The sequence below is a fragment of the Camelus bactrianus genome, chromosome 6 (assembly GCF_048773025.1).
Source record: "Camelus bactrianus isolate YW-2024 breed Bactrian camel chromosome 6, ASM4877302v1, whole genome shotgun sequence".
Lineage (NCBI taxonomy): Eukaryota > Metazoa > Chordata > Mammalia > Artiodactyla > Camelidae > Camelus > Camelus bactrianus.
Genome location: NC_133544.1, coordinates 75,842,523 through 75,869,443, shown reverse-complemented (window position 1 = coordinate 75,869,443; position 26,921 = coordinate 75,842,523). Strand labels below are relative to the sequence as shown.

General features: G+C 44.8%; 1 protein-coding gene across 3 annotated transcripts in view; it reads right to left on the bottom strand.

Annotated features, from left to right (window-relative positions):
* The window catches only part of SQOR (sulfide quinone oxidoreductase), a 42,508-nt gene extending 17,875 nt beyond the window's left edge, over nucleotides 1-24,633 (bottom strand). The window contains exons 1-3 of one of the 3 annotated variants that reach the window (XM_074366056.1): nucleotides 24,315-24,633; nucleotides 5,556-5,806; nucleotides 2,871-3,041 (exon numbers count right to left, since the gene is read on the bottom strand). In XM_074366056.1, the coding sequence (XP_074222157.1) occupies nucleotides 2,871-3,041; nucleotides 5,556-5,789 (405 nt within the window). In that variant the 5' untranslated portion in view covers nucleotides 5,790-5,806; nucleotides 24,315-24,633. Of the gene's footprint in view, nucleotides 1-2,870; nucleotides 3,042-5,555; nucleotides 5,807-10,429; nucleotides 10,568-24,314 lie in introns of those variants that run through there. The other 2 variants (XM_010965267.3, XM_045524152.2) reach the window with 2 other exon arrangements.
* Nucleotides 24,634-26,921: the final 2,288 nt, after the last annotated feature.

The following is a 26,921-nucleotide window of genomic DNA, read 5'->3' as shown; positions in this document are numbered from 1 at the left end:
ATAACCAGGTTAAGACTTGAGAAGGAGCAAGGACCAGTCTATACAGGGCCTGTGGGACACATTCCAGACAAACAGACTCCTGGGTCAGGAAGAGTCAGAGACACATTGAGTCTGGATTTCAGCAGTACCTTCAACTCAGCCTTTCACACTGTAAACAGGATTGGAAAGTGTAAACAAAGAATGGAAAGATTTGGTAAATTTTTGAATTATCTTCAAAAGATACTGATTGATTTACATAAGCTAGAAAAAGTTGTCTAGGGACATGTTAAATAATTAAAACCTTGAACTTAAATGAAGCCATCATGGAAAATGGCTAGGAAAAATTGCTAATCGGGTGTCAGAATCACAGATCCAAAAGATCCAGGCAAGTTGGGAAAAACCAACAAGATGAGACATTATATGTAGGTTTCTGATATCTGGCTATGGAAGACTTCTGTTTAAAATATCCTGGACGAAAGTCTTACTAGCTTTACCAACTTCTTTCTCAGCCCTAAAACAAGACACTACAGCTATCCCAAAGGTCTAGGCCTTAGATGTCTACGCAGGGCTCAGAAGTGAGAAAACCTACCAGTGCCTTTCAGTCTCAAGAGATGACAGAAGTTTGTGGTTCTTAAGACGTACACAAACCCAACCATAAGGACTCTGAGCAATTCCTGTAATGCAAAGGGATCTGACTAGGAGGCAAGCACTGCTGCACAAAGGGGTGATGTGTATTTTAGGATACAAGTCTGCTGGCCCTGTGAGCTGGCAGCAGACAGGCAAGGGAAATGAGCCCCAAAGCTCAGAGTTGTGAATTGAGAACCATTTTGTGTTTGATTCAGCCTGCTTTCCTGAAGATACAGGGAAATAAGGAAGTTTGTCAACAGGGGGAAAATAAGATATATTTTAAAATTTAATGTAAATAAATAAGTATGTATATATTTTAGGATGGGGGATGACTGACTTGACAGTGGATCATGTGAAAAAAAGGCCCAGTGGTTTGAACTGACCTCTGGCCCAGCACGAATCAGCATTATGATCGTTGTCGCTTGGCAAATGCTGCTTGGACTATACCCAGTTGTGGGAGAGAATGGTCCCACTCTATTCAGGGTGGTTCTGTAGCACTGGCTACTCTTCCAGGCACCTCTTGGGGCCACAGATCCTGGGGGCACTAACAAGCCAGATGACGTCCAAAGCAGGGTAAAGGGGGTAGGGAGGGGACTGGAGACCATGAAATATGAGGAAAGTAGGGACAGGGGGACAAGTCAACATGAAGAGAAGACTAAGGACAGACTGTAAGAGCCATCTTCAAATAGTTGGAAGGTTTCTCCTCAGAAAAGAGAGAAGGCATTCTCTCCCACGCTGTAGCAAGAATAAGGAACAAGACAGGTATTATGGCCAAAAGCACTCCTGGAGGCCCAAGAAAAAGCAAAAAAAAAAAAAAGAGGCTACAGGAAAGTGGATTCTGACTTATTAAAGGCAGAACTCTCACATAACCTGTCTGTCTAAAAAAATGAAGAGGGATGACTTGTCAGAGATGTCCTTGGCTCTTGGATACACAAATACTCCCCCATTTTAAATCCAACCCCCTACCCTCACATGCCCCAATCCCAGTAACTTAGCTCTATTTTTTTAAATTAATATTCATCACCTTCTAACACACTATATAACCACTTATTATGTCTGTTTATTGTGTCTCCTCCTCCCTTAGAATATAAAATCCAGGACAATAAGGATTTTTGCCTATTTTTGTTCACTTGTATATCCCTAAAATTATACCTAGGCTTTAGTAGGTGCTTAATAAATATTGAGAAAGGGAGGCAGGCAGGAAGGAAGGGAAGGAGGGGGGGGGGAAAGGAAGGAAGGAAGACCGGCCAGAAGGTAGGCAGAAATCTTGACCAAGGTTCAGGGAAAGGCTACAAAGAATCTCTAAACTCCTTGAAATTAAATTAGGATATATAAGCATTTTTCTAGAGCAGGCTAAGATCCCTGCTCAGAAAGATCCATGACTAAAGGAAGGCTGAAGATGCCTGCAGCCAGTGGTTCCTGCTTAGGGCAAGGTTGGATCCCCACCAACTCTCAGTTCCACAGTTATGTGACAATGCCGGAGTGCCCAATATGGGGGAGACGGGTCAGGGTATTAAGACCAAGAACACCCGAGGGCCCAAGAACCACGGGAGCCGGGAACAGGCCAGGTGCAGCACGAGGGCCGTCCCGTGCTCAGCAGCATATCAGGGGACAAGACGCTGCTGATGCCTTCTGAGCCTGTCTTCTCACCATCCTGCCCTCATCCCCTCAGTCAAACACTACGGTTTCTGAAAAGCTTCGATCCCTGGATGGTGGGGGTGGGAGGAGACTCCCAAATGGTGCTGAGCAATTATGAGCCTCAAGCTGCAGCAGCAGCAGTTCTTGGCCCAGACACCAACCACGGTCACCTGGTTCCCTTACAACTCTGGCAGAGCGCCCCCTAGAGTGACTGGGATGGATGCTTTCCAACATCCCCCTCCTCTGCAGGGCCAGTTGTCAGGTGGAGAAGAGGTCTGCTTCAAAAGAAAAAGGAGGGAAGTACCTGGTATTTTAACATATATAAGTAGCACATAGCAGTGGTATTTGTTCAATAAAAATTCAGGCACGAGATACTGTACCAAGCAATAGGGTAAGCAATGGTGTTCAACAAATTCTTGTCTTCATTGTTTATCGATTAATTTAGCATCACTCCATCCTTCCATCCATCCCACCCTCCACTCACCACAGCCCCTCCCATGTCATGCAGTGTCCAGCACATGTGCACATACACCACCCTCTCCCCATGAAGCCGTCCAGTTTGACAATGGCTGTGCATTCAATACAAGCCCTCAGATTAACAAAAGCCAAAGGACCCCAGTGGTTACCTCCTTGCCGCTGTCTGTGTGGATGCAGTTCTTGTCTGGGTTCAGATCAGCCACTCTGTCTTTGATCCATTCCACACCCGATGGAATGACACTCGCTGTGGGGCGGCCAGATGAGGATAACTGCTTGGCACCAGCACCCACCAGGGTCCAGATTGGCTGGTAGAAATGTCTCTGAGAAACAAAGTATTTGGAGATTCATTTCAATGAGAAGCTGATCAAAAGGGTCATAGCTAAAAGTACGTGAACTAGATTCTCTCAGTTACTCCCTCCTGACCCTTGGAGCATCATATACAAAAGTCTCCAGAAGGTTAGTCTTCCCCCCAGTGACTCCATTGGTGTCTTCTACTATGTTAAGCTCTGAAGAGCAGTCAAGTTTGGTGAAAAAATCCATACACTGTTTTTAGTGAGCACTGTATTATTTATTGCTGAAAATAGATTTGGTGTTTAACATATACATGGTATATATACATGCATATATACACATATTATAAATACATTTATGTGCATAGATATAAAGAAAATTAAGCCCAGCAGCCTAAATATGGTTCCTCGGGAGTTTGCGGGGACTACGGTGAGTATGAAAAGTTGACAGCCATTTTTGAGGATGCTCGAAACTTAACCTCCAACCGTGGCTCCCAAGCCCATGGGGAGGACTGCAGACGTTCCATATGAGCCCTAGTTCCCCTCTTCTCCTTTCTCAGAGGTTTAATACCCAAAGCAAGGAGGCATCAGATCCTACCCCATTATGCCCAAATTTCCACAATTTTCTGCAGCTTTCTTCGTTCAGATGGTCCACTCTTGATCTCAATTAGCTGTGAAAGTTCTAGGCTTGGGGGCCAGAGGGTAGACTGATTTAATGGCCTCTGAAAATTCCAATTCAATCACAGAGTAGCCTAGGGGACCAAGAGATCTCAATCTCGCCAAGATATCTCAAACCGGCCAAACAGAACTGCCGACACCCCCAGAGAGTGACAAGGATATAAGGGACGGCTTTGCAATCTCCCGACAGCCATAATGTGTGTGATCAAAGAGGAGGAGGGCAGACGTCTCCAGCTGTGAGGGCTCAAGAATTTCAAGTTCATCTTGAACAGAAAAGGGAACGAAAACACAAGCTCCGATTTTTTTTTAAGACTACAAAGCAAGCTCGAGCTCCAGCAATCACTAAACCAGACACAGGAGAGAAAGCGCCAAACGTCTGAGTCACTGGCAGCTCCTTCAAGAACCCCCATCCTGCACTTCCTCACAGGGCAGCACAGACTCCATCCTGGCCTCCTGAACTGCGTCCAGTGCCTTGGAGGAGCCTGTCTCATTACAGAGAGCAGCCCCACGGGGAGAACTTCTGTGGGTTAGCTACAATCCACCAGAGGCCACTGGATACAGCTCTAAGACCACTGCCATTTAAAATGCTGCCCCTGAATTAAAGTTACTTTAAAAAGTAAAGTGACAGGCAGGGCCCTCTACTCTCCCCACAGATCACACCACACCAGTCGGAGGTTGCAAGGAGCCCTGGGCAGCCTCATCTGGTGCAGGGAAGACCTCCTGAAAAGGAGTGTGCCTTCCTTGCTCTACCCTCTCCACCAAATAGGCACCAGATCCACTTTGCTTTTTCCCCTCCAAGGATACAGCTCCCAGCTGGTGTACATCCAATCCCTTAGGAAACATTAGGCAAACTGCCAAAAATCTTGACTATTTTTCTGAAGCTTTTGGACAGTCTTAAAATGTTTTTCATGATAGTGCCTTATAAACACTTTCCAATTTCCCGCCTGATGTCTGCTACCTTTTCTGCTATATATTCTGTTTATAATCCCTTGCACTTAAATTTATCAAACCCACTAACACTTTTTTGGAGGCCCCCCCCAGTCCCATAACTCATCACCCTTTCTCCAGAACGGAACAGGGAAAGGGAAGTGCAATGGCCCCAGACTTTCCTCTGGACATGAGACTGAAGGTGGAGGGTGATGTGAGTTAAATGGTCTCTCTCCAAAAAAGATGCTGACGTCCTCATGCCGGGACCTGTGAACGTGACCTTACTTGGAAACAGGGTCTTTGCAGATATAATCAAGTTACGATGGGGTCTTACTGGACTAGAGTGTCCTTGACTCTCTAACGTCATCCATTAGACTGTCTCTCATGTCTAATCCAATGACTGGTGTCCTTATATAAGAAGGTCAGGTGAAGACATGAGACACACAGAGAGAAGGCCACATGGAAATGGAGGCAGAGACTGCAGTGATGAACCAGCAGCCAAGGAACACCGAGGACTATACACAACCACCAGAAGCTAGGGGACAGGCATGGGACAGATTCCCCTCCCCTGCACAGCCTTCAGAGGGAGCATGGCCCTGCTAACACTTTCGTGTTGGACTTCTAAACTCCAGAACTGCGAGAGAATAAATTATCTGCTATTTTAAGCCACCTCACCTATGGTAATTTGTTATGGCAGCCCTAAGAAACTAAAACAGAGAACACAAGAAGCCAAAAGATCTGTCCTTGCTCTCTCCCTCCCCGCACCTTCTCCCAGTTCTTTCAGACGGCCCACTTTTTATGCCCAGAAAGAGAAGCACTAACCTGGGAACATGATGGCTCAGTGCCTGACAGTCACCCCCACCCTACCCCTAACCCACACATGCACAATGCACAACACACACACACACATACACACGCACGCAAAAGGGGGAGACTTACCTCGCTGGGCTCAACGATGGCCACATTCTCTGCGCCCACCCTCCTCTTCATGCGGGCGGCCATGGTGATGCCACCACTGCCCCCACCCAGCACCAGCACCTCATAGTAGTTCTTGGCTGCAAGGCCGGCCCCTGTGTGCAGCTGAAGTGGGCTGGTCTGCTGAGCGCCCAGCCTGAGGAAGCAGGCAAAGAGCCGGGTGCGGGAGCCGGACATCACCGCAGCCAGTGGGGTCATCTTCAGGCTGGATCAGGCTAGCAAGGAACAGAGAAGGCTACGGGTCAGAAAGGAACCACAACGGGACCAAAGCATTTTCTTTCACAGAGGAAGGGGTTGGCCAGCATCTGGCCGGCTCTAGTTGGTTCCCACCATTTCAAGACCACCTACCCCCCAACCCCTGGCCCCCATGTTGTGGTCAAATGTCTCCTGGGGAATGTTCCACCAACAGCTAACAATTGGCTAAGCTTTCCGTTTCTCCCTTTCCTCCTCCTTTCAGGACATCACGGACTTTTTGTTTGAACCAGGTCAGCCCCACCTTTTAAGTTCCCATAAAGTGCTTGGACCTATCCTTGTCCATCCCTAAATCTAGGGCATCAGTGAGGGGATCCCGCTGTGGCCCATTCTTCTCTCAGACACACTCCTCAGCTCCTTCTTTGGCTTTTCAATCCATCAAAGATGAATGAGTCCACAATCCCTCGCCACAAAGGGCACCTAAGACCTTGCTGAAATAGAAACAGTCCAGCAAGAAAGCCACCTTCTGTAACTCAGAGTTCAGGCCCAGGTAATCAGGGCCTCAGAAGTACCTCGATCTGCTTGCCCAGGGACATGCAATTCAATCAAGTCCTGGCTACAGACATAAAAGCAAAGGCCTGCCACACCTTTGGCAGTTTTAACCATGTGATTAAAAAGCCATAAAAGGAGCCCTGCCTGGTATCACAAAGTTATATTTTATGTAAAGAATCTGCTGACCAGTCTTTTATTATATCCAGTTAAGTAGATAATCTCCTTTTAATAGTTTCTCCAAGAGACACACTCTACCTTTAGGAAAAGATGTTTCTGCTCTGAGCAGTCAGTGCTTTGGCAGTAAGGAAATGCAGGAGTCTCAGAAACTGGCCTTGGCATCACCCCATTCACAGAATGGACCCCGCATCTTGGACATCAACTATTGTAAAATGTGAGGGGCCCAGACTCAAAATATCTCCCTCCCTGTGTATTACAGTGTCCCAGATTCCACCATCAAGCTCAGTCCTTTGGGTTCAACAATGCTCCAGGAACCCTTTATTAAAATGCAAGCTAGGGGATAACACTTCAAGCTGCTAAGGGCACTAACTTCTCAGTGGGGACGACTTAATTATATGAGTTCCCCTCTGCTGGAGAAGAGGAGGGCTACACGAGGGGACTGGATGAAGCAAAGAGGGAAACAGGCTATGATAGGCAGAAGGAAGGGCCCTGAAGGAAGAGAAGTCACTGGGCGAGAGAAGGAGGAGCCAGAGTGCTGATTTTAATTAGGATTAACTCTCTTCCAGTGTCTTGGCACCCCTGACAATTTCCTCAATATTTCAGATCTAAGAAGCTGGGGGAGGGGCAGGGGGCATGGGAGCTACAGAAAGTGGGGCAGGCTCATACACTGTCGCCACAAGGTTAAATCAGTATGACCCTTATCAAAAACATTTATCACCCATTGACCCATTTCTGGGACTCTGGTCTAAGGAAATAAGCCCTACTATGGAGGACAACAAGCCTTTACAATGATGTATCTCACAGATTCATTCATAATACGGTCAACGCTGAGTTAACTGGTTTGTGGATTGGATCTGATTCTGTCCTGGTTATAGAACAAACAAACTGCAGGCGCCACACTGGCCATGGAAGGCTCAGGCTCCAAACGCTCTGACCAGGGCTAACTTATGATCACTCATATTGAATATGGTGGGGCAGGGGATGGGCAGGGATAGCCACCTCCATGTCAAAACCTTGGCGAAAGGTTAAGTGAAGTATGGTTACACAAGATGACCTATGTAGTCTTTTACAATTATGTTTACAAAGAACATATAAAATGCTTATGTTATCAGGATATAGATTGGAAATACACTATGAGCTCAACTATGTAAGAGAAAATTGCATTTTTTTAAAAAAGATAGTAAAATGTTAACACTGGGTAAGTGGTTTTCTCTGGGTTTTAGAATAATGGATGATTTTTATTTCTGCTGCTTTTCCATATCTATAAAATTTCTACTATATACATTAATGTTATAATAATAAAATCTGTTTTATGATAATAACAAATATGTGCTAAGTCCTTCACATAAGTATTTCCCTTGTAAGTTGGCTGTCATTATCAGCGCCATTTTGCAGATGATAAAACTGAGGCAGGGAGCACACAGGTGGTAGACTGTCGTTTGAACCAAGGCACCTTAGTGCCAGAGCCTCAACTTTAAACCACTTCATCTACTGTATCTGTGATCTTTATCAGCAACAAAACAATGCTCATACAGTAACATTACCTGAAAAAAACCCAGGTGTATTTTCCACACTTCCCAGAAAAGGGGAACCATTTTTTCACGGTACAGACACCTAAATATTAGCAATGTTGTGCTGTGATGGATTTTTTCCTCTTCTTTGTGTGTACTTTTCTCAAGTCTTCTTTAGTGAACTTTAAATTTTAAGAATCACTCAATTTGATTTTGTTTGGTTGGTTGGGTTTTTTATTTGTTTGTTTTTCAATGACTGAAGAGTGGAGAAAATCACCAAGTAGGATGTTGCTGTTTGGTAGACAAAGAAATGATCTGACGGTAAATAGTCATCATCACATCCTGCCTTTCTGTGTGTCCACAGAATGACAGAATCACAACAAAACTCCTCACTTGCCAGAAAAGGGAGACTGTTTTTTCATAGTCCCGACATGATATCTTAACTCCACAGAAAGAGTTAACAAGCAATGATCTTGAAAGAGGCCTGGCTAAGTTTGTGACTTCCAGCCACATCATCTGAGCCTGTTTAACCTCCTAGTTCCCTTGATTCCTCTCTTGAAAGAGGAAGAGTTTTTGCAAATATTTCCCTCATTCGGCCAAGAAGGCTAGTTCTGTTTCATTTCAGCCGTTACCCGTAGCCTGTTTCTGGATTCAGTATTTATAAACACAAAGTCCTCTGAACCAGTTCTATCAAGTTCATTAATAATAGGCATCAAGCAGAACGTTCTGGCCTTTGCAGTCAAATTTCACTTGTGAATTGTAAACAAAAATTTCAAGAACTTAAAAGAATGTGTTGGAGGAAATGTTCCAAGTTGCGAAACACTTGAAAATCTCACTAACATTCTCATTCTAACAATGTAATGTCATTCCAACTTTTGGATCAGAAAAACCAGAACTATAATCTAATATTATGTGTGGAGAAGGAAGGGCGTGATACAAAGTCAAAGACCAGAAACAACCCAGGACAATAATGCATAGTCATAACTTTCCAACATCCCACTCTGGAACTGTATGTATACACACACACACACACACACACACATTTATATACACACCACAGCTCTGAATAAAGACTATATATATATATATATATATATATATATATATATATATATATATATAGTTCATGGGAAAAAGCTCTTAAAACCCTTGGTATTTCCTGGGTGATAGGAGTTGTTATTCAATAGCAAATAATAATAACGAGCCCCTTTCAACCATAACGGAGTTTATGTTAATGAAGTGACTCAGGGTGGGACCCCTAGATAGCTTCAGGATGGGGGCTGATCACCGGAAAGACCAAACATGTCATTAGAGGGTTGGAATTTTCAGCCCCGCCCCCAGCCTCTGGGAGGCAAGGGGGACTGGAGATTGAATTCTATAAAAACTCTTGAACAATGAGATTCTGAAAGCTTCAGGGTTGGTGAACATGTTAAAGTGCCAGGAGAGAGGGTGGTACCACACACCCAGAAAGGCCACGGAAGCTCTGTGCCATGCACCACCCCCAACCTTGACCCATGCATCTCTCCCATTTGGCCATTCCTGAGTTGTAATCAACTCTACAAGAAACTGGTAAGCATATGTAAAGTGTTTCCCTAAGTTCTGTGTGTCATTCTAGCAAATTATCAAACCTAAGAGGGGATCCTGGCACCCTAAAATTTATAGTCAGCCAGTCAGGCAGAAGTGTGGGTCATCTGGGACCCCATCTGTAGCTCTGGAAGTGAACATCAAAACTGAATTGTTGGACACCCAATTGGTGTCAGAAAAACCATACATCTGGTGTTAGAAGCAGTGTCAGAAAACATTGCACGGGAACCAAGAGAAATTTCTGACACTGACCTAAACCAAGTCTGTAGCAACAATCAAAAAACAGACAATTGAAGGAAACAAGTCACACAATCTTAACCAGAATGAAAAAAGAAAGGAAAGAAAAGCCACACCTGACCCTGAAGTCAACAAAAATAGAAAATCTCTGTCAACAAAACACAAAGAATAAATCTAAGTCTCAGTCTCCCTAGAAGGTAGCCTGAAACACATCCACCTGTTAGGTTAAGAAATAAGAATTAACTACCAATGATGCAGAAGAATGCCGCTGCTTTCTCTGTGCATTCCAACAAGGTGACCATACACACACTTTTTTAAAAAAATCAATAAATAAGGCAAATTTAACTTTCATTTAACAAGTGACTCATTTATTTAATTGAAACAAATGTATTTCATTTAACAAATGTTCTAGTCAAATAATGCCAAGCTTTAAAGTTAGATTAAAAAGTCCTCAATTAATCCTAAATCAATCGAGTGCCTCATTCAAAGAATCAAAATAAATGTTTTGCTGTATCTGCGGCTTAACTGGAGAAGTAAAACCCCAGCTGACTGAAAGTTAAGACAGCCTGCCGGGCATCTACTCACATCACTGGCCGCTGACTCGGGGCTCCCTGGTTTTTGGGACTCCACACCTCTCCACAATCAGCTCTTCTGGGACAAGCAGTGTAGTCTGCCAGTGTCACAGGCTCCCTAATCTTATGCCACGTGACATGCCACTCACTGGGTGTCAGCTAGGACACTTGGCTGAGTTCAAGCAGAGCTGGCCTCTCAGCAAGGATTATTCAGAGCATCTTAATGAGAGAGCCATCAGGCCAACAAGACTTACAGTCCATCTTTCAGCTATTTTTGCTCTTGAGGAAACAGTGGGTCTTTGTATGGGTCAGAATTGTTTTATCTCAAGCCCACACCAGGCTGGGCCCTCTGCGCTTTGGGGTTCAATAACCACAAGGCCAACCTTTAATGTACTACCTTGGCAGACTTCCAAAGACAAAAAGGAAAACGGAAAACAAACAGCCTCCGGCTCTCGGCACCCACCCCATTCCTCCCACCTGACCTCTGCCTCCAGCTTCCAGGGCCAAGCTCTTGCTGAGCTGTGATGTCCTGAGGGTCTGGATCCCTGCGGGTCCCAGTGTCTGAGACACAAGTGACCCTTTTGCCCGCACAGCACACGTTGGGCTTACACCTAGTGCCCAGGTGGCAAGACTCCCAGAAGGCTCCGCCTCCTCCTTTAGCTCCTCCCCCTTGGGCTCGCTGGGCCTTTTAAGTTAAATCAGTCAAGGCTACCATCACTTATTTACATCTCTCAACCAAATTACTTCCAGAAGACAGGATTTGATAAGAAAAAGTAGAGAGAAACTATCATAATAATAATGGCTAACATTTATTGTTTATTAGTTGTACTTACGCTGTTTCAGGGACTCCTTATAGTAACTTTGTAAATGAGGTGTTAGTATCCCCATTTTACAGACAAAAACTGAAGTGGAGTGTAAGGTTAGAGCACTTGCTAAGGTCACATCACTAACTGAAGCAGCAGAATTTAATTCAAATTGACTCCTCAATTGAGTTCTCACAGTGTTAGACCTGTGAGATAATTCAGGGAAATGCCTACCAGCTGAATTTTATTTACATTCAAATGTAAAGTAGCTTATCCCCCGTGGAGTGGGGTGGGAGGGAAAAATACGGTATTAAATTTTAGCTTACTAAGCAAATAGGAAGGCAAAAAATTAAGTTTTGAGGGGGATGGGTGAGGTAGAATAATAATATTAATGTAATTTTTCAAAGAGCTCTTAAATTTTAAAAATACATACTGGGATTCTTACAGTTGAAATGATTTGGAATTTGCTTGAAAATACAGGAGGTGAGCAGATGACACAAGATTGGCCACAGGTTGATAATAATTTGAAGCCAACTTACATATGCACATTCCTTGTGGTAATCTGTATTTTTGTATATGCTGGAAAGTTTCCACAATAAAAAGTTAAAATGAATGAATGAATAAAACTGTAAAACGCAAAATCAAAAAAACAGTGTGCAAGGTGGACATTAGCTTTGATCTTTAGTCACTGAAATGGTAAGGTCTGAGCATATTTCAAGTAAGAGCAAGACAACAGACAGACAAATAACCGCAACACAATCATAATCATTCTTCCCTCCCACGTGCACAGAGCTTCACAGTTCACAGGGCCCACGCATGAGCCCACACTGGAGGTACTGCTACCACTTTACACATGGGGAAACTGAGGCTCAGAGAGGCGAGGTGATTTTCTAAAGGTCACTTAAATCCACAGTGGGTCCAGAGCTACTGTGAGACCTCTCTGTGAACAGCAACTTTTTCTGAGCGCCCTTTGGAGCAGCAAGGCAGGATTAGCAGGAGGCAGCAATTCAGAGGAGGAGAAGCTCCCAGTCTGATCTTCCTCCAGCTCTGGATCTCGGGATGGCCTCTTTGCTGGGCCAGGCAAAGCAGAAGAGCCCTGCAACCCCAAGTGGCCCCACACGCCATCTCCCAGAAGGGCAGCCCTCTGGGCAGGGGCAGATTCAGGCTTTCTGGGCACTGAAGCCTATACAATCCGGGGACCCAAAATTACAAATATACAATTAGACACAATAGTTAATAATAATTTTGAATGAGAAAATAAATCACAATAAATGTCTGGATCCTTGGTGATTCAGGACTCTTCCGAGATCTCTCTTAGGCAACTTGTCAGCAATCCCAGCATAGAAATGCTTCCTGGTTAGAACCTGGCTACCTCTCCACTCCTGGCACTCCCTGCACCCACACAGTCCTGTGCCAGAGAGGCCCTGAAGCTTAAACTTCATTTGCTTCTGGGTAAATCCACCTCTAGTGCTTACAGCGGTCTTCTAGGGCTCTCTGCGCACCTGCCTGTCTGGGACTCACTGAACAGGTCAGTCCCTCCCTCTACCAGTCCTGAGCTTTACCAAAGCCCTTCCCACCCCTTCCTAGCATAACATGGCTATGCTGGACCATCTGAAGCTCCATCCTGATCCCTGTTGTAAAATTGGCTCATCACTGCCCCAACCCATACCCCTATGTGCCAGGCACTGTGCTAGGCACTTGAAGTAGACATTCTGTTCCCATTTTGCCACTTGAAGAAAGTGAGGCTCCAGGATACTGGTTATATCCTCAAGGCCAAGAACCAATAAAGGACAAAACCAGGATTCAACTGGAGGGGATGGAGAAGAGCAAGGGAGGGAACCAAAGCAAATGTAATTTTCCCTATTTTACAAAGGACACTCCTGGAAATTGGCTCACATGGTTATAGAGGCTGACAAGTCCCAAGATCTGCAGTCAGCAGGCTGGAGACCCAGGAGAGTCAATGGTGTAGTTTCAGTCCAAAGGAACAGCAGCCCCAAAAGCCAGGAAGAGCTGTTTCAGTTCCAGTACAAAAGCAGGAGAAAACTAATGTCCCAGCTCCCAGGCCATCAGACAGGATGGATTCTCTCTTATTTGTGGCAGGGTCAGCCCTTTTTTTTCTATTCAGACCCTCAGGTGATTGGATGAGGCTACCCACACTGGGGAGGGCAATTTTCTTCACTCAGTCTACCGATTCCTCCAGGAACACCCTCATACACACACTCAGAGTAATGTCGGGGCACCCTATGGCCCAGTTAAGCTGACACATAAAATTAACCATCACACCCTCTGACTTAAACTATAAAAGGGCAGGTCCAAATCTGCAAAAATCTCAGAAGGGAAATGATCATTGTGACTGAATTTGCACCACTTTGGGTGCCAAGAAAATGCCAAACATTGCCCCAAAAATGCTCTGGCTCCTTAATGATCTCATCTTAATCTGAAGTACATGCAAGGGAAGTATGTGGGCATATTTGTGGCACTTACAAATGGCACTGGATTAGACACTTCATGAAACCTTTCTAGAGAGATTTCAAATCCTACTGTATTAACCATTTTTTAAATTTCCGTATTTCGTAATTGTTTGGCCTTCTGGGGCTCTGTTAATTCTAAAGAGACTCCCCCTCCCAGGGCTAGCTAACTCCTAAAGATAGTAAACAACTCACACCTTTGGTAAGTAAACCAACCAACCCCGAGCCTGTACCTCAACCACTTCCTCTCTCTGGCTTCTTCATTCCAGAAGGCAGCATTCCTCTGCCCTAATCATCCCAGGGCCAGACATCAGACAACCAGGAGAGCCCCTATACCCCAGAGCTCACTAAAATATTCAAATTAGCCAATCCCAAACCTGATCGGTCTGTTCCCCCTGCCTCACGAAAACTACACTACAGGTTTTGCACATGCTTTTCCCTTAATTTTTCACCTCTTGACCAACCTAGGTGCTTCCCCATGTGGCCCTCCGTGGTGTACCCTGCCTCCTGTTCCTAGGAAACTGGGAGTCAAAACTTCTTCCCTCATGGCTGTCATCTCCTGATGTGCTGGCCTCACCAGACCCGATGGAAAACAAACCCCAGGTACATTTTAATACACTGACATTAAGATGCATTCACTGACTGTTCAGCCTGCTGGAGGATTTCACATGCTTAACAAATTGTGCTATGCGCCTTCTCCTTACATATCCGCTTCATTGTCAGGTGACATTTAAAAAGCCATTTAATTATATATTACTGTCGAATGTTATAATTAGGTGAGTGAGTGGGCCAAATTTTGCAACTAAATAACATAGCTACAGTATGATTTTTCAATGGGAAAATTACTCCTGAAGAATACAGCACCCTGCCTTCCTTTCTTTGGTCACACTCTTTATCTCCTGCTGGACTGAAGCTTGAGCTATCTAATCCACCAAGGAAAGTTTTTACATCGCTTTCATCCATTTACCCTAGATAAAAGGGAAGTGTCATCAGCCACAAGTGCTCAGAAAACATCACCTAAGCTGTACTTTTATTTACAGATTTATATCTATACAAAACGTATGCAAATTAAATTACATTTAGCTATGCTGAATGTGCAAGTAGATCTTTATGGAAACAAAGAGTTACACGAAGTCTGCATGGTCACAAATCTGCTGTATCTAAGAATGCTTTCACAAGTACTCAGTGAGTACCCACTATATACAAGGACCTGTGCTGACGCACAGCAGTCTCCCCACCCAGTCCTGGTCCCACTCCCAGCACAGTAGCTTTAGGTGCCAATGGAAGAACAGCAGAGCTTGCCAACTTCCAATAATGTGGGCCAAGAGTAAGGTGAGCCAAATTTCAGGAGAAAGTTTGGGTTTTTTTTTAATGTTAGAAGGTCTAATTTAAATACTGGAATGTAAAAGGTAGTGAGATGTGTGCAAATCTTTCTCTTTCTAGCCTGAGTAGGGATGTGTCCTAATGCTTTCTGTTTTCCTCCACACTCATTCATTTTTTTGAATAAATTAAATTCCACCTTCACTCACTGTGTACACATCTGACATGGAAAGGCATTGAATAAATCCATTCATCATTCTATGGTCTGCATGTCTGTGTCCCCTCAAAATTCATATGTTGAAATCCTAACTCCCAAAGTTTAGGGTATTAGCAGGTGGGGCTTTTGCGAAGTGATCAGGTCACGAGGGTGGAGCCTCAGGGATGATGAGGGTCTAGGGAGATCCCTTGCCCCTTCTACTAGGTGAGGACACAGGGAGAAGACATCGGCCCTGACTCAGCCATGCTGGCACCTTAATCTTGAATTTTCCAGCCTCCAGAACTTTGAAAAATAGATTTCTGTTGTTTCTAAGCCACTCAGTCTGCAAGAAGTAGTCCTCCCTTACCCACAGTTTTGCCTTCCATGGTTTCAGTTACCCATGGTCAACTCTTGTCTGAAAATATTAAATGGAAAATTCCAGAAATAAACAACCCATAAGTTTTCAATTGCATGCAATTCTGAGTGGTGTGATGCAATCTCTCACCGTCCCGCTCCACGTCAGTCTCCCTTTGTCCAGAGTGTCCTGCCTGTTAATCACTTAGTAGCTACCTGATTATCGGCTCAACTGTCTGCTATTGTGGTGCCTGTGTTCAAGGCACCCTTATTTTACTCAACACCAGCCCCAAAGCACAAGAGTGGTGATACTGGCAGTTTGGATATGCCAAAGAGAAGCCATAAAGTGTCTCCTTTAAGTGAAAAGGTGAAAGTAGTTGACTTAATAAGGAAAAAAAAATCATATGCTGAGATTGCTAAGATCTACGGTAAGAACAAATCTTCTCTCCATGAAATTGTGAAGAAGGAAAGGAAATTTGTGCTAGTTTGCTGTTGCACCTCAAACTGCAAAAGTTACAGCCCCAGTGTGTGAAAAGTGCTTACTTAGGATGGAAAAGGCATTAAATTCATACAGTTAAGATCTTTTGAAAGAGCAAGAGACTATATTCACATAACTTTCCTTACAGTATATTGTTATAATTGTTCTATTTTATTATTAGTTATTGTTGTTAATCTCTTACTGCACCTAATTTATAAAGTAAACATTATCACAAGTATGTACACAGAGGAAAAAACATAGTATCTACAGGGGTCAGTACTATGCGTGGTTTCAGGCACCCACTGGGCGACCTTGGGAAAAGAGAGGACTACTGATTTTGTTAGAGTGGCCCAAGTAGATCAAGACAATTACTGGGATCCTGCCCTTCATTACGCCAGGAAAAAAATAGCGAACGTGTCACCCCAGGTCCTTGTGCTGACAGAACTTAGATTCTACTGGAATGGAGTACATACAGTTCCTCATCCCCTCACTGCTCTACCCGCCTGAAATGCCTTTTTGTTTCCTCATCTTAGCTGTGGCCCCAAGTCCAGCCCAGTCCCAGCTCCTCTAGTCCCTCCAGCCCTCCAGCTATAAGTCGTAAGGTACCTATCTCGCCCTTCTTGAAACTTTCTTGAGGTCACTGTTATTTGCAGGTGTTCTGATGCATCTCTTTTCTCAGTAGGATTGAAACCTCTCAGTGGTTTCAGACTCTGGTTCTAGACTCTGGTCCTGTCTATCCCCACTGACCCTTGTGGAGTACCTGGGCCCAGCTGGGGGCCACACGGTTGGTGGTAGCAGGCAGAAGATCCCTGAAGCCTATCAAGGTTATAGCACTCACTAGCCACCACCTCAGGTGCAGCTGCCAACAATAGGATACCTGTATTTTCCACCACTGACAAATCTCTGGATTAGTGGAAGAAAAGTTGGGGATGGCTTCCAAAAATCTGGGTTTATATTCCAGCTCTCAGATTTAACTAGCAGAAGCAAAGTGTAATGTAATTAATACGAACCAAACACCGTAGGCATCTGGAAGAGAGAAAGAATAATCCAGGAAAGCTTGGTGAAACAGACAGGATCTGAGCAGGAGGTTAAAGATCAGCAGTATCTAGACTAGTGGAGATGCTGCGGGAAGGGACGCCAAGTAAATGACACGAGTAAAGGAATCAGAGAGATGACAGAGATGGTGACTGCCCTCCAGATCTCTCTCCAGCCTTCTCTGTCCTGCTCTGAGCCCTGAGAGCCGACCTATGAGGCGGGCATTAACTGGCCTCTCTTGTCCTCTGGCTTCCAGGTGGATTCAGCCAATGGGAGGCACCAGTAGACTGTAGGATGGGAAAAGAGTAAGATTAGGATATTTATTCCCCAGACCCCTTCCTGCCGAGCCTCAGCCCGGCAGTGCTGTATTCCTCCAGCCCAAGGCCTCAGCTCCTGTGGGGTGACCCTCTCCTCAGCTGCAGTTCTTTGTCAGGGTTCCAGCAATCTCTCCTTCTCCTTGCTTTTTCAGGCCCCAAATCAACACAGCTGCTTCACCACTCTTGTTGGCTGCCTTAACCCTATAAATAGTTATTTCATTAAACCCTTCCTAATAACACTGTTTTGAGTGTGCCAGCTATTTCCCTGAAACCCTTGAATGACGTGGTGGGGAGGCCAACCAGATGTGCCTGATACTGAGATGAGAAACATAACAGCCTGACTACATGTGAGGAAACTGAGGCTTTGTATTGAAAAATCAAAGTTTTAAGAAGTGATAGAACAGAGGGAGCAGCATTGAGAAAATGAATCTAGTGTCGGGGAGCAGATTAAACTAGAGGAAAGAAAAAACAGTTCTGGAAGTCAGTTAGAAAACTAGTGCAGAGGTCTAGGTGTGAGTGATTAGGTGTGCTCACCAGAAATACAAACAAAGCTTCAGATAAGACCGAGGTGGAGGAAAGAGAATGACTGGATAAGAGGTAGGAAGGGCCCCTGGGAGGGAGGGAAAAAAAAAAAAAAAAAGCCAAAGTTGACATTCAGGTAACCTAAGAGAGAGGAATTAGGTGGGCAGAAACAGCGCAGCCTAGACATGGACCTGCCCTGGCTAGTTTGGGACAGTTAGGTTTGAGATTTGAGAAACAGAATCCCTTAGAATGAGCATCACATAACTGTGGACAAGGAGGAAGGTAGCCTACGCTGGTGTCCACCGGGAAGAGGGAGAAATAAGACTGGATGGGCAGATGCAAGTAAAATTCCGGTTTAGAAGCTTAACCCTAGACAACTGTAATCCCATTTTGGGGTCACAATGCAGACCAGAGCAGACCAGTGTTTTGTTTAACTCATAAATTTTGCTTACATTTTGAATTAGTGCCAACATTAAAAATTTTGGCTATCTCACCCCAAAAATTCCAGATGGTTGGCCTTCCTGACAACACTGAGCCCACATTCTCATGTGTCAACACTTAGCTGGAGCTGAGCAGTCCCTGCCCAGCTAGACCTCACACGAGGTTCCAGCTCATCCAGCCCCACGTGGCCCACGATAATCATTTGTCACCTGCTCAGCCCTGGATGCATGTGAGCTGTGGTCCCCACAAAAGGCAGTGAGAGCCCTTGGAAGTTCTCAATGAAACTGAAGAAGACCCTCCCTCCCTGGGAAGAGGGGCGGCGTGAGAGGCTGAATTAGAGCTATTCAGTTGAGTTCGGCTTTTTTGCGGGTCTACTACGTGCCAAGCACTGTCCTAAGCACTGCGGAGCCTGGGATGAAGAAGAAACTGACTATTGTTACAGGAGAGACCAGGAATATGAAGATCCATTAAGTGGCTGTTTCAGACATTCAGGCACCAGTGGGGGCCTGGATCAGTCGATGAGAACAGAGGTGAAGGTGTGAATGCAAAACACATGTTGAAGGAATTTTTGTGACAAATTAGCTATAGGAGATAAAGAAGGAAGATGGTGAACTAGGACCCTGTTCAGGTGGCTGTACTGAAGAGAGGGTGGAAGTAACAGTATGGAGTTACTCAAAGTGAAGGAAAGGTCCAAAGCAGGGAGAGAGGGAGGGAAACCACACCCTCTGAGAGCAGAATGAGCCCGTCTGCAGGGATTACGCAGGCAGAGTCCTTCTTCTTGGCTCGCCTCCCCGGGAGTAATGGCATTGTGCATATGTTCAGGAACTGGATGACTGTTTTGTTAACAAACAAAGAAAATGGAGCAATCTTCATTCAGGCCTGCAGGGCCATGTTGGAACTCGATCGCCAGAGCTGTTATAGTGGCAAATATTTGTTTAAATATTAAGCTGCAGAGCCAGTACTGTGGGAGTGGACCAGAAGCAAATCATCCAGGAAACAGAAGCAATCACCTATAGCTCCCTGGTGATTCAGGGATTAGAGCCACACTGGGGTTCTTTAGTTCCCTGACTCTTTAGGGGCAAACAGTAGTCAAGTTCTTTAAAGAATTACTAATTAAGAGTTACTAATGGGAATGTGTCCATGAGGCGTGACTCCCTTTCCTACAAGTTTCCCTAGCCCACACTCATTGTATGACCAGAAAGCCACATAAGAGGGAGGGGCTGACAATTGCACCAAACCTTACATCGGCTAAGCAGAAAACAAAAATTATGTTTACAGAATGAGAATTCTCTCACATTATGGCTCCAGAAAAGGAAAAAAGAAGTCAGTCAATTGGAATATTCAACTGAAAGTTAAAGGCTTTGACCGAATTCTATGGGGAGAGTGCCTTGTTTCCCCGCCTGCTTTAGCCAGTGGGAGCTTGGGCGCTCACGTTCTAGTGTCTAAAACATCACGATTTAGCTCTCCTTCAACTCCATCATCCACAGTTGGCCTCTAGTCAAGTGTACTGAAGGTTTCTATTCAACGTTTGCATATGCCTGTCTGTGTCCATCCTGAGAAGACAGAGCAAGGCACACTGGAGAGGGAGGCCTCGTGGCCCGATGTGGAATGAATTGGCTTCCATCACACAGCAGGGATCCAGCTTACACCTTGGTCTCCTGAACCCATTCAATGATCACAGTAAAATTGCTCAGCAGCCTCAGGAGTGCTGGAATCCCCACTCAGTTTCACATACAAGAAGACTCTGAGGAGCGGAGTTTCATTATAAACAGAGACAACTGACTGGCCAATTAGTCAAGCATAGTGTCCCCTGGACTCCAGGGTGTGAGGTCTTCACACAGTGAGAAGAGCTTCTTAAATTACAAGTTATATACATCTACTGTTTGAACAGGATGGAAGAGACGCCAAACTCAATCCTTTAATGGTTAGGACAGCATGAGGAGTAGACACGGCAGCGGGTGTGCCAGGCTCCTACGTCTAACCAAATGACACAGTTCCCCGCTCCTGCAAAAGCCTCGTCTGAGGACTTGTCAGGAGTCAGAAGACCCAGGCCCATACTCCAGGTAGTGCCAGGTAGGGCTCGTCCTTAACTATTCCAGGTCACACTTTCTTCATCAATGGAATAAAGGACTCAACTGGGTAGCTTCAAAGGTCCCTTCCTTTTCTAAAACTCTATGGTCCTCTAAATAAGAGCAAAAGGGAAACGGAAGTTCATAAGCAGATACCCAAATGAGAATACTTGTTCTACTAACTCCTTAAATTGGTCGGACCTTTGAATTATTGCAGCAAAGACTGACAGAGGTTTATAACCAGGCCTAGAACATAATCAGACTGGAAAGTATATCTCCCGTTCTCGTCCCCAGAGTCCTACACCTGGACCATGATTGGCCATGATTCACTGGGCAGCAGCTGTGCCCTATCCCAGGCATAATAAAAACGTCGGAAAAAACAGCTGAAGGTTTGCTGGATGACAGGCATTGTGCTACGCATTGTACTAACAACAACCTGAGAGGTTGGTATTACTATCCTCATTTTATAAGTGAGGAAACAGACATCGTGGAGCCGTGGGCAAGTCACAACCACTTTGAGTCCATTTCCACAAATGTAAAGTAAGTGGATGCGTCCAGTTGACTTTAAAGCCCCCTCCTACTCTATGACTCAAAGCAAGCTTAGATTTGATCACCCACATCTTGAAAGGCTCACAATGACCATGCAAACCTAGGTGGCCCAAAACAGGATGACCTCTCACCTACCTCAAGCAGCATTTACAAGCTCACAGAAACACAAAACCACATTTAAACACAGCAGCTCCTTGAGATGCTCTCACAATCTAGACTGTAAACAAGATGGTTGTTAAAACATATCATTTTCCTATGGAGACATCATGGGCTGCCTTAGAGCAAGTTGCCAAAGCAAAAAGAAAGCATGGCAAGGTGAAATCACCACAGGCCCCACTACTGAAGCCCCCCTTCCAGAAGTCAGGGATTGGTCACAAGATAAAGACATAGAAATGTCCTCTCCATTACTGTAGACAGGGCTGTACAGAATAAAAGCTCCCTGAGGGCTGGGCTAGAGTCAAAACTTGGAAATTCATTATGACTAGAAAGGAATCGCTCCATGGTACTTAAGGATGAGCACCAGCACCGTCGTCCCACTACCCACCATGCATTTATAAGGGACCTGCTCTGTACAAGGCCAGGCAGCTGGCCTGGTCGTCTGCTTAAGATGGCAAGTTCTGTTTTCCCTAACAGTCAGGATCATGAAGGTGAACAGGCCTTAATGGTCTCAGACAGGATCTCATGGACTATAAAGAGTGTCCATAGAAAGAGAGTATAGGCGTCTCCTGGGTAGAAGAGGGAGAGAGGTCCTAGGAGAAAGTGATGGACATCTTGAGATCACGACTTAGAATAGGACGCCCAGTTATATTACCAGTTATGGGGCTGGCATAACGAAATACCACAGACTAGGTGGCTTAGACAACAGGAATTTATTTTCTCACAGTTCTGGAGGCGGGAAGTTCAAGATCAAGGCGTCAGGAGGTTTGGTTTCTCCTGAGGCCTCTATCCTTGGCTTGCAGGGCACCACCTTGCTATGTCCTCGCACAGTCCTGCCTCTGCACACACCCCTGGTGTCTTTTCCTCTTCTTATAAGGACACTAGTCATAATGGGTTAGGGCCCCACCCCTATGATCTCACTTAACCTTGGCCCTCTCTCCAAATAGTCAGATTCTAAGGTTTTGAGGATTAGGGCTTCAACATATGAATTTGAAGGGATACAATTCAGTCCATAATGCCAGTATTTGCCCTTCCACAAGTTACTGGGGCATAGATAGCTCCAGTGTGTTCTAAATTTACTGTTCTTTACCAAGTTCTCTCCCCATCTTTCTTGCTCAATTTAGCAATTTTACAAAGCAAATCACAGGGATGGCTAGCTGGATCTACCTTTCTTCTTCCTATTTCCATCAACATTTGATGAACTACATAGAGTTTTAAGGCTGGAATTAAAAAGCAACTAGTTGGCTTCAAGTCTAGTTTGGGCAGCTTCTAGCAACTTCTACCTACTGCTCCTATTCACCAAATCTTCAGGGTAAGAGAGGAGTTATGCAGTGGGTGGTGGGGCAGGGCAAGGTGAAAAGAGATGAAGAAAGAGAAACGTGCAATTATGTCCAGAAATGCCTCATCACGGGTCTGTCGCCACTCCCTGTAAGACATTTCCTGTGTTACATCACGTCAGATTAACAAGCCTAGACACAGGCAAGATGCAGGAGAAACTGTTCGGGAAAGGAATCATGGTTTCCTATCAACACAATTTTGTTTTCTCTGGCAGAACACCAGCCACACATCTATACACACACAGATCCATGGGCCTTGACTGACCTTTCAAGCAATCTAGTTCCAGATGTGCTTATACATTGTTCAGCCAGTAGGAAAAAAGAAGCCCAAATTTTAAGTCATATGGCAAACCGCTAGCAGTCTCTTGGGTGAAGTAATATTTCATCCCTCTGTGCCAGGTGCAGTGCCAGACACTGGAAATACGTGGGAAGGCACAATTATCTCCACAGTACAATGATGAAGTGAAACTAGAAGTTCAAAAGACGAGGTCACACTGCTAGTAAATGGAAGTGTCAAGATCAGAAGCCATGTGACCTGACTTCCTGGGCAGTACCCTTTCCACTCAATCATGAACTTGGATGTAAAGTAAAACTTTTCTTCTTTATTTTCACTAATCTCTAGGTGAAATTTAGCACTCTCTTCAATTACATACACAGGCAATAAACCCCAGCAGTACTAGCAGTACCTAGGACTTTGTCACAAAAAGAAATCATAGATACTTTCTTATATTACAGGTATTTCCTAAATCTGGAAATGCTATTTATATTCATTACTACTTCAAAATGTAGATCCACTGCTAGATCCTGTTGTTGCATTCCTTTTCTCAAAAAAAAAAAAAAAAAAAGTGGAGGTAATTAGGTTTATTTACTTACTTCAGAGGAGGTACTGGGGATTGAACCCAGGACCTTGTGCATGCTAAGCATGCACTCTACCCCTAAACTATACCATCCCCATCAGCATTCGTTTTTTTTGAAGGCCCAAAAATTACATCATAAATTCTTTCAATATGTTGACAAGTGTTTTGGAGTTGGTTTCCTTTATAATACTCTGCCTTTTATTTTACACCTTTAACAGCATTGTACTGAGAAGGGGTCCTTAGTCTTCACAGCACTGCCAAAGGAGTACATGGCACAAAAAACGGGTCAGAATCCTACAGCAATGGGCAGCCCAGGCAAAGCCAGAGGCTCTGCTCGCTCTGTCTTTGAGTAAGAAGCTAGATTGGGATTTTTATAATTAAAAGAGAGAAACGAAGAGGAAAGAGGACCCCAATTCCAGCAGAAGACCCTTTCTACCCTTCCACCACTTCCTGTTCATCATGTGCCCTAAATGCTCTCCTCTGCTGGTTCAGCTAAAGTTGAGCACCTCTCGGTCTCACAAGCTGCGTGGGTGGATGAATGTGCCCCGCTGTGGGCAGACGTCACCTCCCACTGGCAGGGGCTGAGCACCCAACTGCGCTCTGGGAACCGTTTTGCGTGACACAGTAAACAAGTGGAAAGCGCCATATATTCCCACACACTAAGGTATCAAGAAATTCCCATACACAAGACAACGGATTCTTCGGTTTTTAATGCCCCTCGCAGGTCGGGCTCTCCAGGACCCTGAGGCCTTGCACACTCTGAGAAGGAAGCAGGAGTCCCGGGACCCGGGTTCCAGCAAAGGCAGCAAAGAGCTGAGGATGCCGGAGTGGGGAAGGAAAGTGTGAAGCGGGATGGAACGGGACGCACAGGGGCCGCGCAGTCCCGGCTGCTGGGACAGAGGTGGGCCAACAACCAGCCTCAGGGGTGATCTCTGTCCTCACCCGGTCCCCCTCCCCTGGGCAAGGGCCCGAGATCGGCCGCGGGATGCTTCTTACCCAGAGGTGCGCAGAACCTCCGGCCACAGTGTTGGCGCAGCAAAAACTACTGCTCCCTCCACGGGTTCACGGCCTCGGCTGGGGCCCCGCCCGGCCGCCGGGCGGAGGCTGGAGGCGGGGAGAGCAAGTCCTCCCCACCCCACCCCCCCGGAAAGTTCCGGAAAAGTCACGCCGCTGCCCCGCCCGGCGCCGCAGCCCCGGCACCAAGGCCAAGGGCAGAAAATACTCGGGCTTTGAGCGCGCGCAGCGGACGCCAGGGACGCGGGCCCAGCGGGCCCCGGGCGCTGCCTGCCGGGCACAGTCGCCCCTACCCCCTGCGCACCCTGGAGTGCGGCCCGCCGCTCTCGGAGAGACGGCGGAGGGCACGGAGGCCACCTGTCGCTCCCCTCATCCCGGGTGCCTACACTGTTGCGTAACTGGGAGGGACGAAGGTGAAGGTGGTGCTGTGGATAGGGGCCCTGGCGGTTTGCGTCGGGTCGTCCAAGCGCCCTGTGCTTCTCATCTGGTTCCCCACACCATCGAGACAGCTGTTCCGTGCTCATTTCACAGATAAGGTAGCCCTTATCTGATGAGGCTCAGAGAAGCCCCCAAACTGTCTCAGTCAGCGCTGGAGCAGTACTCTTCCCTCAGGGCGGAGGCCAGGAGCAGCTCCGTGTAGTACTACTTTTATGACCAGACGTTTTCAGTTGGATGCTCTAAGTAGGTGCGAAGTGTAGGCTGGTGGTTCTCCACAACATCAGATCTAGAGCCTTTTTGTAATATATACAAGGTGTCCTAAAAGTCTTACTGCAATTTTAAACGTTAATAACTTCAGAGGTGAGTTAGAACCTTTCCTTTAAAAAGTCCCTTTAACATGTAATTGTTAACGTTTCTTTTTCACTGATTTCATTTTGTGAATAATGATTTTTTTTTATTTTTTTGTTTCAGTCAACAGTCTTTTGTTTTTAAAGAGTAACTCTAACAAACCAAAAGTTTACTGAGGCAATCATAGAGGGTAAGAGCTCAGGAAAGCAACCTAATAAAGTTGTCTATGAACTTCTGGGTCCTCCCCCTGATCTTGTTTTTGTTGTAGATTTATTTTTTATTGAGGTAACGTTGGTTTATGACATTATATGTTTCATTTCTACTGCTATATTCCCCTACAGAGTGCTTACCACCAAAAATTTAGTTTCCATTTGTCAGCATACATTTGGTTCTCGTTACCCATTTTGCCCTCCCTCTAACCCTTTCTCCTCTGGTAACCACTACTCTGTTCTCTGTATTTGAGTGTTTTTGTTTGATTTGCTTATTTATTTTGTTTTTTATATTCCACATATGAGTGAAATCATACAGTATTTGTCTTTCTCCATCTGACTTATTTCACTTAGCATAATACCTTCAAGGTCCATCCATGTAGTCACAAATGGCAAGATTTCATAGTTTTTTATGGCTGAGTAGCATAGCGTTTTATATATATATATATATATCCCTCTTTATCCATTCATCTGTTCATGAGCACTTTAGGTTGTTTCCATATCTGGCTGTTGTAAATAATGCCGCGATGAACATAGGGGTGCATATATCTTTTCAAATTAATGTTTTCATGTTCTTTGGATAAATACACAGAAGTGGGATAACTGGATCACATGGTAGTTCTATTCTTAATTTTTTGAGGAACATCCATACTGTTTTCCATTGGGCTACTCCAATTTACAGTCCCACCAGTAGTTCACAAGGGTTTCCTTTTCTCCACATCTTTGCCAATACTTATTTCATGTCTCTTTCATATTAGCTTCCTAAAAGGCATGAGGTAATATCTCATAGTGGTTTTAATTCATGTTTTCCTAATAATTTGTGATGGTTAACATCTTTTCATGTGCCTTCTTGCCATCTGTATGTCTTCTTTGGAAAATGTTTCTTTAGGTCCTCTGCCCATTTTTTAATCAGGTTTTTTTTTTTTTATTGTTGTTGAGTTGCACAAATTGTTTACATATTTTGAATATTGACCTTTTATAGGATATATTATTTGAAAATATCCTCTCCCATTCAGTAGGTTTTCTTTTCATTTTGTTGATGTTTCCTTTGCTGTGCAGAACCTTTTTAGTTTGATGAAGTCCCATTTGTTTATTTTTGCTTTTTTTCCCCTTGCCTGAAAAGACATGTCTAGAAAGATACGCTAAGACGATGTCAAAGAGCATACTGCCTGTTTTCCTATAGTTCTATGGTTTCAGGTCTTACTTGTCTTTAATCCATTTTGAGTTGATTTTTGTATATGGTGTGAGATAGTGCTCTAGTTTCTTTCTTTCTTTTCTTTCTTCTATTCTCTTTTCTCTCTCTCTTCTTTCTTTTTCTTATTTTCTTTCTTCCTTTCTTTCCTTCCTTCCTTCTTTCCTTACTTCCTCCCTCCTTTCTTCCTTCTTTCTTTCCTTTTCTTTTCTTTTCTTTCTTGCATGTGGCTGTCCAGTTATCTCAACACCATTTATTGAAGAAGTTATCCTTTCTCCATTGTATGTTCTTTGCTCCTTTTTCATATATTAATTGTCTGTATGTGTGTGGGCTTAATTCTTGGCTCTCAATTCTGTTCCATTGATCTATGTATCTGTTTTTCTGTCAGTATCATGCTATTTT